The 10,453-nt window shown below is 31.9% G+C and overlaps 1 protein-coding gene across 1 annotated transcript; it reads left to right on the top strand.

The window, feature by feature from the left end:
- The first annotated feature begins 279 nt into the window (after positions 1–279).
- On the top strand, positions 280–1,040 carry LOC107882169 (zinc finger protein 239-like). Its single transcript, XM_016802846.2, has one exon. The coding sequence runs from the start codon at positions 549–551 to the stop codon at positions 1,011–1,013; it is 465 nt and encodes a 154-aa protein (XP_016658335.1). The 5' UTR covers positions 280–548; the 3' UTR covers positions 1,014–1,040.
- Positions 1,041–10,453: the final 9,413 nt, after the last annotated feature.

Genomic DNA, 10,453 nt, shown 5'->3' with positions numbered 1-10,453 from the left:
AAATAGAAAAACAAGCTTCATTGTAAAATCAATACAGGATGTACAGATTTTGGAACGGTGGTTACAAATTTATTCAAATTGTATTACAATTACTCACGTGGTTTTAGAGTCAAATTTTAAACTTGGAGGTGCCAGAGTCACGCACCTCCAATTACCGCCACGTGGTGGTTACGACTAGCGGCTGCGAAAGACGAAGAGTGTTATTGGTGTTGCAAAATTGATTCTCAAGAAATAATTAATATATTTAGAACCAAGAGTTCATTTCAGGTTAATATAATATTATTTTAAAATCTAAAATTAATTAGTGATTATATAATATATAATAATAATAAAAATTATATTATAATGTCTGTGTTGTACACTTGTACTCAACATAATATGCTCTATTCAACGTTAGAAAATAATACAACAAGTACTGGCTTAAAAATCTGGTAAAGTCAATATATTATAAACAGAAAAGAATAGTAACCAAATAATTGTATGAAAAACAAATACGTATTAAATAAATTATTAACTAAGACCAACAGACGACACAACAGAGGACCAGCATGGAGAAGAAACCTTACGCATGTGATGTATGCGACAAGTCGTTCTCTGTAAGTAGCAATTTGACGGCACATCGACGCACGCACACTGGTGAAAAACCATACGCTTGTGATGTATGCGACAAAGCTTTCTCTGAAAGTGGCTCTTTGACGGCACATCGACGCGTACACACTGGTGAAAAACCGTACGCATGCGACGTATGCGAAATGTCTTTCTCTCAAAGTGGCCATTTGACATCACATCGACGAACGCACACTGGTGAAAAACCGTACTCATGTGATGTATGCAACAAGTCGTTCTCTGTAAGTAGCAATTTGTCGGCACATCGACGAACGCACAATGGCGAAAAACCGTACGCATGCGTAGTATGCGATAAGTCTTTCACTGTAAGTGGCAATTTGACGGTTCACAAGCGGACACATACGAAACATTTTTTGATTGATCAAAGGTCCAAGGGACACATTTAAATATGATAAACCATGTTTACATATTATTATTATGGTAGCACTGTTAAAGTGTTAATTCTGTTTTTACTTTTTTCTTAAAACTAATTTGCTAATTTGTCATATCATAAATAAATATTACATTTAGTATGGTAGTAGTATTTTCAATGTTTTATAAAAAATCAAAGTCGTTTTTAATTTTCCATTTAAAATATTGAATTTAAACAATGTCTATTATCGACTTCAAAATTATTTGGTAGCTCATATCCACCAAGGAACACCTTATTCGAACGAGTCAAAAACGATTTCAACATATTATAGTATCTTATCTTTTATCAAATTTGATCAAGATAGCACTTTAGGGTAGTCAATTTTTGATTTTCTGAATAGTTTTATAACGTTATAGGAAAACCACCAAATTTTTTTTTTATCGCTTTGTTTATCATCATAGCAACAAATCAATTTAATAATTTTTTAGTTACCATTAAGAATATTATATTTTACAATCTATGGTTATTTATTAATACATAATATTTATGATTCATAAATTTTCTTTCCTCTGCTCAGAATTGTTTTTATTTAACGCAATCATTGCAATCAAATCGAATACTGTAATAGTTGTAATAATAATACACTATCCTGTCCGAGGACCGAATGGACGACTGACAAACTTTCTTCACCACTGACCTACTCCTCCACGCTGCACTTATCCGTTTTTTTTTTAAATATTAAATTATACCTACGTTTTTCTAATTTTATTCACGACAATATAAGTTTAAATCCTAATAATATTATTATTGAAATTTTCACGTGGACATTATTTTGCAAAATATAACGGGATAAAAATTGGGACATTTGATAACCTTAATTATATTGTTAATTTATTCAGAAATGTCATTATATTCATCCAGTAAATTTGGTTCATTGGCTAAAATCTAAAAAAATGCATTTCTTTCATAGTCATAATGTCATATTGTAATATAAGTTTATTATTTTTTTTTTGAACATGATCATATTGCAAATTAATCCAAATTATTTGTACTAATTTACATATGTTTGAAACCACTACTTATAGTTTTAATGTAGGTACAGGAAACAACTTTTAGACCAGGGATAGCCAACCCAAATGATCTTGAGGGCCACTTTTGAGATACATTACAATCCTGCGAGCCACATTTTTGCATTGCCAAAAAAAAAAAAAAATAGGTCATCAGCCAAAATATTATTATAATCACATATTTTTATATTTTTTTATTCAAAATTAGGCCACATATAAAATTATAAACGTATTTATAACTATAACTTTGTAACTATGATAAAGCATGTACTATGTATGCAATTACTAAAAAGAAATTTTTAAACCTTTTTTTTCAGGTATTTATTTTATTATAATTGTTTCTGTGTGCCGTTTGTGAAATATTAGTAATAAAAATTATTACTCTGTTTGTTAACTGTAATCAATCGTATTTAGTATTTTGACATTCATGAAAACATTTTCCTATACTAGTATATTACAATACATAATATTATTTATGTTTAAGCTAATTAACTGTTGTATTGATAACTATATCGATTGTTAGGGACAACATAACTAGGTCAAAAAAACCAAAAAAAATACGAACGCTGTGGCGGAAATGACCTACCTACACATGACCTTTTCCGGGCTTTTCTTTTCCAGACGCTGAAATTTCCCTTCTTATTATATTATAATAAGTTTAGGAAGACGCGAGTAGTATATAATGGCGGAAGTTATACGCTGAATACAAGAACCAATTTAATTAAAAAAAGTCTACGGACCAGCATTCACGTCATTAACTTGAACCAGAGTGGTATATAAATATCGCTGCCGTACATAATACAAGACGTATAATTATACATATATATATATATATAGTAATATATAAACGTAGCTAAGTACCTATATTGGCTATATAACACGTTGCGTTGAGTGTTAAAGTTTGAACAATTTTTTGTGATCCGAGCAAAGAAAATTTAAATTCGTTCTCGTTAATGTGGGTAAGCAATAATATGTTGACATTCTTTATAAATATATATTTCTTATAAGAGACGTGTAATATATATAAATATTATAAAATCAAATTAATTGCTATATTGATAAAACTACCGATAGTTATATGGACGATGGAACTAAAGGCATGCTGGGGCGGAAAAAACCTAGCGCCTATGCCCCAAAAATGTATAGGAATACAGGAAAAAAAGAATTATCCCGGTGGGCCTCCTGAATATTAGGGAAATGAGTCCATTTTTCATAATTTTACGAAATAATGCCTTGAAACGGTACTAACTATGGAATCTACACAGCTACACAATCATACGAGCATAATATTATATTGATATTATAGCATAGATACAATAGAAATTAGAACAGAGATTTAATTCATTTTAATAATATTAAGGGTCATGTCTATGTACGTTTGAAAACAAAAAAAAAATTTGCGCCCCTTTTAAAGTATTATTTTGCACCACAAATAACTATTTACAGTATTATGTTATACCATTACCTATGTAATCTGCACAATCTTGTACCAACCTAATCAAATTGTAATTTGTGCCAATTTAAAATAATTAATAGTCATTTTTTTTAAAACTTATTCTTAGATATATTATTCATGAAGCAAGTGAATTGTAATAATTACATTTCAACACGGTGGCGTCTCTAATTTTCCTAGGAAAATCAGAGAACGTTTGGGAAAAATTTATTTTAATATATGAATGTAGATATAGATTTCTTTATTCATAAAATCACTCAGTACCTAACTTAGTTTAGTTCGTTTTTCTAAACTAAACAGTACGAATCATGAATGTGAATTTTACTGAAGTTTTTGGAAAAAGTGTACTTAAACGTATTCTTATCTAAAACCGGTATTATTTTGAAAATATATTATGTAAGTACCCAATATTGTTTAAACTTTGGTGACGTCTGAAAAAATATGTACTCCAACGTGCGTTGAAATGTGTTCCCGATCGTTTCCCGATTTCTATATAAAAATATAGTTTTATGCCGAACGCGTGTTAGGACCAATATTTTGACAAATAATCAGTGCAAAACTGTTGAGAAAAGAGGTGCTACTTATAGTTTGTTTGACATTTTTTTTTTTTTTTTTAATGCCGCGGGGCTTAATTATTTATACGACCAATAGGTCTTTATAAATATGCTTAACAATTATATATATTTTACATACCTACTAAATATAAATTATATATATTTTTAAAAATTAATAGATTCACTTCCAATGAAGTAGCTTCTGCCTTAACCTAAAATCTCAAACTAAGTAAGTTAAGACGTCTAATGTCCTTAAAGTTATCTAATATTTGGATAGTCAATGGATTGACATGGTGAACTAGCCTCGTTCCTGGTTTGCGAGCAAACCTTTGGATTTCGTATAATATTGTAGGGAGCATCATATCATGGTGAATTGCGTTAATTCTTTTAAACCTGTAAGCTGCAATGATGGTAATAGAAGGGCGATATTTTGATAGAGTTATATTACATCGATGTTAGGCTTATTCGCACAACTCAAAGTTGAATGCCATAAATCCAGATAGGTATTATCATTACTTCATACTATTTTCAAGCCTGTTTAATCTCTCGTTTAATTTTGTTAATACTGTCATAACGTCAGATATCGACGGTACATTTTTTTTTTTTTTTGTATATGGGTTAATTTGCGAAGGGATAGGAGTATTATTGGTGTAACAAAATTGATTCTCAAGAAATAATTAATGCTTTTGGAATTCGGAATTCATTTCAGGGTAATATATTATTATTTTAAAATTTAAAATTAATAAGTGATTTTATAAAATATTTGTGTTGTACTCAATATAATATGCTCTATTTAAAGTTTAAAAAGTAATGAAACAAGTACTGGCTTAAAAACCAGGTAATCTCAATATATTTTAAACAAAAAAACATAGTAACTAAATAATTGTATAAAGAACAAAGACGCATTAAATAAATTATTAGTTAAGAGCAACAGACGACACAACAGAAGACCAGCATGGAGAAGAAACCTTACGCATGTGATGTATGCGACACTGTTAAAGTGTTAATTCTGTTTTGTATTTTTTTTCTTTAAACTAATTTGCCAATATTTGTCATATCATCAATAAATACTACATTTAGTATGGTTTTCAATGTTTAAAAAAGTCAAAGTGGTTTTTAATGTTCCATTTAAAATAATATTGTATAAACATTGTCTATTTTGGACTTCAAAAATATTGTCAAGTTAAAAATATTTGATAGCCTATCACACTGAGGAATACTTTATATGAATTAGGAACGAGCCAGTGTGTTTAAAAAATAAATGTTGTTGTTGTTGTTAGTTAAATATTATTGTTTCAAAAGTTATCATTAATCATAATATATTCGTGCTCGTTAATATTAATGTGAATTAACAATATTATGTTGACATTCTTTAAAAATATATACTTTCTATAAATAGTGGGACAATTCTACGATTAGGCCGAACCAATAAGGTCGCCAATCATGAGCCGAGACCAGAAGGGGTCGGAGCGCCGTGGTTTTATTGTGTTTATAATATAATGTGTCTGGGCACAGATATGAGGAATCGACAGACGTATATTAGTAATCATAATAATAATAATTGAAATATTGGTTAGGTTTTTTTGAAGACTATAAAAGAAGAATATTAGTGAATTCTAGATTAGAATTAATATTAACTTAAAGTCATAGCGTTTTAAATGCTTTAAAACTTAAAAGTGTTGTAAATGCTTTTGAAGGTAAAGTCGTTTTTAATAAAATAGCCTCGATGGTTCCACATATCACTGTTGGTGATGAAGAAAGGTTAAAATTATTGAAACTTATAGAAAAAGAAAATAGTAGAAACTTTTGAATATTCTGAACTCGGAACCACTTACAAAGTTTCATGGAATTTGATAACTGCTTCAAAATTAGAAAAACCACGATTTATCATGGTTAGATTACAAAAAGGACTCAACAATTTACTAACGAAAAATTGTAGTATATTTGACTATTGTAATTTAACAAACTTTAAAGTATTTTTAAACTGGATACCTTATCTGTACAATAATTCGAATTTATATTTTACTAAAAATAATTTCACCTTATTATATAATATGTATATTATAATAGTTTCAAGAATTGTACTATAAAAAAAAGTATTCGTAACTTGATATTGAGTCCTTCTACTTTTTTTACGGTAGAAAAGCTGGCTGTGAACATAAAAATGTATACTACTGACGTAATTATAATAATAAAAACTCATGATATAATATTCAGCCAATTATATGCATATAATAATTTGATGCCAATAAAGCTAAACGGGCGTATAACTCGGACTTGGAGAATAGAACCGGTGACAACAACAATACAGAATAGTCAGACGACGAAACAATGATAATATCTATTATAATATGATGAAAGGCTCCTCTGGGCAGTACAGGTCAGTATTATGAATGATGTACACAGTTATATTATCTAAAATAATTAAAGATAAATGAACGTTATATCAGCCAAATACATAATAATAATAGTTCACATAATATGTGCATAATGATGTCAAAAAGGATCAGATGCCCGTCGATGTCTGATCGTCGTTTTCATCAAAGTTCTTTCCGTTTATTTCACCGGGGAAAACTTAAGCTGCCGCTGCACCATATTTGGGTAGAAAAGCACGCCGTTCAATATAATAATAATCGGCAACGGTACCATAGACAGCAGAAACGAAATAGTGTGAGGACGGAATCCGACGGGCTGACGGTAGCGGAAACAATTGGTGGGAGGACGGTAATATACATAACATAATTAATCAACTAAAGTAGTAAAATGTGATTGAAGGCAGAAGTGGTAGAGAGCGGAAAGTCGTTTGGTGGAGCTTTCGCACATTACCTTTACCTTAACTTCTGTATGCCTACATCCAGTATCCATATTTTGGTGATCACGTCCAATCGGGCTATAAGAAAATGCATCAATGAAGTTAGAATAGTACTGGAAATTCATCGGACCTGAAAGATTATCTGTACGGAAACCGGATCTGTCGTTTTGGGCGCGACTGATTTGATAACACTATCGATACCTTATCATATCGATGACAGAACCAAATGCGTGCTGGGGCGGAAATATCTTACCACCAATGCCCTACTATATTACCTACCCATATATTATTCAGACGCTGCACCAACTCACCAGCCGATTATAAAATATAATGAATAATAAATAGTAAGCTTAGGACGACGCGAGTTGTAGTACCTGTGCAATGGCGAAAGTTACGCGTTGAACACACGAACCAATTAAATTAAAAAAAATAAAATAAATTCTACGGACGTGACTCGGTAAAAATATGTCAAAACAACGCTGGCGTCATTAACGTTAACCAGAGTGGTATGTAAATATCGCCGCCGCACACATAATAACACGTAGGTATATATATATATATAGGTAGGTATACCTCTATATAACACGCGTCGCGCGTCGAGTGTTAAAGTTTGAAAATTTTTTTGTGTCGGTTCCGAGCGATGGAAATATTATGAATTTGCGCTTTGTTACTTCATCGAATTAGTTTACATTATGGTATACACGTGCATTGCGGCTGTGTGTAGGTAGTGCTTTTCAGAAATATTCGCCGCAACACAGCGACAACCGATATACATAGGTATGACATATATAATATTATATATATATTATATTATGCAGTGCGTTTATTACATTCAAGTGTCAAATGTGGCAAGTTATACGTCACGATCGAGATAATATTATATACGAATAAATTGTGTATAACTCGCGTGTACGGTTCTCGCTCTGGTGCAGTGAGTGTGTGCAACATTAAAAGCATTGAAAACAAACCCGAGCCATTCAAGTGCTAATGTCCCGGGGGTAATAAAAATGCCGTTTTCGTATTTCGTCACCACCGCCGACCGTTTCCATAAAAGTTCATCAAATCGCAAACGAATCAGTTTCTATTAGCGAGCATTACGAAAATCGAATTTACTAGCAATCGTAAAAAAAAAAATAAAATAAAAATAAAAACAAAAATAAACTTTATCTATGAATGCGGTGGCCATTAAAGTTTTATAATATTCTGAAAGTTTTCGTCTGCGCTGCGTGTAACGCGCCGAGTCCGTTAACGCCAGACGGTTACGATTCTACGCAGGACGATGCGACAGTTATTTTTTATGCCCTAGCGCCGTAACAAAACTGCTGCGATATTACCAACGTATCTATAGCTGTTATTTTTATGAGCCTGTTAGTTGAACGGTCCACACCTTACACCATATTATCGTGTCGTGTATTATAAAAACCTCTATAGATTCGAGATCTCAGAACACCGCGTGCGTTAACGTAGCTGGTACATCAACGCCCCCGATAATAGCCGTTGGAGAGATAAAAAAAAAAATGAAAAAAAATGAAGAATGTAATTACCGTCGACCGGCCGGTATATATTTTTGTTTGACATATTTTGAGAAAACCGACGAGGAATAGGTAACCAAAATACTATTATATGAATTCCTTATCACAATTTTTTATTTTTAATAGAGTATAATAATATTATTACCAATTATTGATTTTGTATACAGCGTGATTGTGATAGTCGTGCACCGATCACATATTTTAGCCATACTCGCCTTCGTTTTTTTAAATTAATAACGCATGTTTTATTTAAATTCAGATTTTTGGAATTTTTAAATCAACTCAAAGACCATATTGTTTAATTATTTGATTTCTCGTACTATACTTGATCCGTAATGAGAGTCTTGTGGCGATACGAACCTCTGTTGTTTAAATGAGAACCCCATTCCTCGAATATTTGCAAATATGGCTGTTAAGTACCTATTATATAAAAATACCAAAATTCAGATTTCGATAAACTACATTATTGAAGAAAAATTCGTTATTTTTAATTCCTTCCACGACACGTGATAATAATTTAGTCGATGCGTGTGGTGGGTAAAGTTTCATAAGTAAACAAATGAAAACGAAACGCGTTAGACCACAGCCGTAATAAACTTAACGTTAACAACTCTAATATTGCGTGCGAAATAAAATTGTTGCATTTTATAACCGCATGAATAATGAAGTAGGTACGTCTATAGGCACGCTGCAAATATAAATACTACGACTGCACTGCACTGTGCACGTGTTTAATAATAATATAATGGTATATTATGCTATCGTGTTTTCGAAGAAATTGTTGAATATTACAGGGCTTTTGTGACACTTTTTGTTTTTTACGGTTTTTACGGACGCGAAATTTTAATTTCAGAGGTACCTAAGAACTTTTCGCAAAACCCATCATCAAATAAATAGATAGATCAAAGAGCAACCAATGTTTGGCCAAGGACTGCAACAATTTCATAACTAACTATCAGTGCCGTAGCCAAGGGGAGGAAAATCGGGGAAAAATCCCCCTTCATTTTTTTTATGAACAATGGTGTCATAGAAAGTACAGATAGGTAAATACATGCGAAAAGATAAGTATTCAAGTTTAGAAAAACTAGAGAAAAGAATGTTCTGGCCACGGCACTGATACCTAACTAGGTGCAGTAGCATAACTAGGGGGAGTGCCTAATGGTGTTAGCTCCATCTGACTAAGATTTATCCTCTCCCCCCACCCCAAAAAGTATCGCAAATTGGCTTAGATATATAAGCTAAAATATGGCTATATGAGTTATTAATTTAAGTTAATAGTTTTGTAAATTGGGCTGCGGCCCCCAGAATTTTAAGCCTATAGTAGATACGCTTATATAGTATACCTATGATAGTGGTTAATGGTTATAGTGGTTAGTACCTATGTATATAATATATTATTATAATCCTTGTGACTCGTCCGTCGCCGCGCACATTTATGAGATACGCGCGCGAACGACATTGGTAGGTTCTTTAATAATTTTCCGTTAGTAAAATAAAATAAATTTGCTGTGTATTCGTACGTCACATGCAGCTGAACAGACGCCGTATCGATGCGATTTCAAAGACATGAGAATAATATTTTACGGGTAATACGCAATATTATATTATTATTGTTGTGGATGATCGTCGATTGAAATCGCACAACAACACTAAATAATATACGTAGGTTTATATTATATTAAACGACTGCGCCGAAAGCGAATAATTTCCAAACATCCTGTCCTATCATATAATAAATAGGTACCTACGCATTACCGTGTGCGGTATTATAATACACACCGTTCGTTTAACGAATAAGCACCGTAAATTGACAGTCAACGAGTATAGCTGCTGCAGATATAGTCGGTAGACGAATATAAACGGATAATTCAATAACGCCGCACTGGCGCCGCAGTTACCCTTGTAATCAGTGTAACTGCCATACATATCTATACACGAGCCGGTTATAATATAGCACGTACCAAATATATAATGCGAGTACGTCGCTCACACATTATTATTATTATATTATTATTATCATCAAATAATAATAATCAAACGAATTCAATCCACTCCC

The sequence above is a fragment of the Acyrthosiphon pisum genome, chromosome X (genome assembly GCF_005508785.2).
Source record: "Acyrthosiphon pisum isolate AL4f chromosome X, pea_aphid_22Mar2018_4r6ur, whole genome shotgun sequence".
NCBI classification, from domain to species: Eukaryota; Metazoa; Arthropoda; class Insecta; order Hemiptera; family Aphididae; genus Acyrthosiphon; species Acyrthosiphon pisum.
Note: the sequence above shows the minus strand (reverse complement) of the source record. Positions and strands in the feature narration are given on the sequence as shown.

Coding starts and splice junctions, on each gene's coding strand:
- LOC107882169 (XM_016802846.2), top strand. CDS start 549: ATGGAGAAGAAACCTTACGCATGTGATGTATGCGACAAGTCGTTCTCT.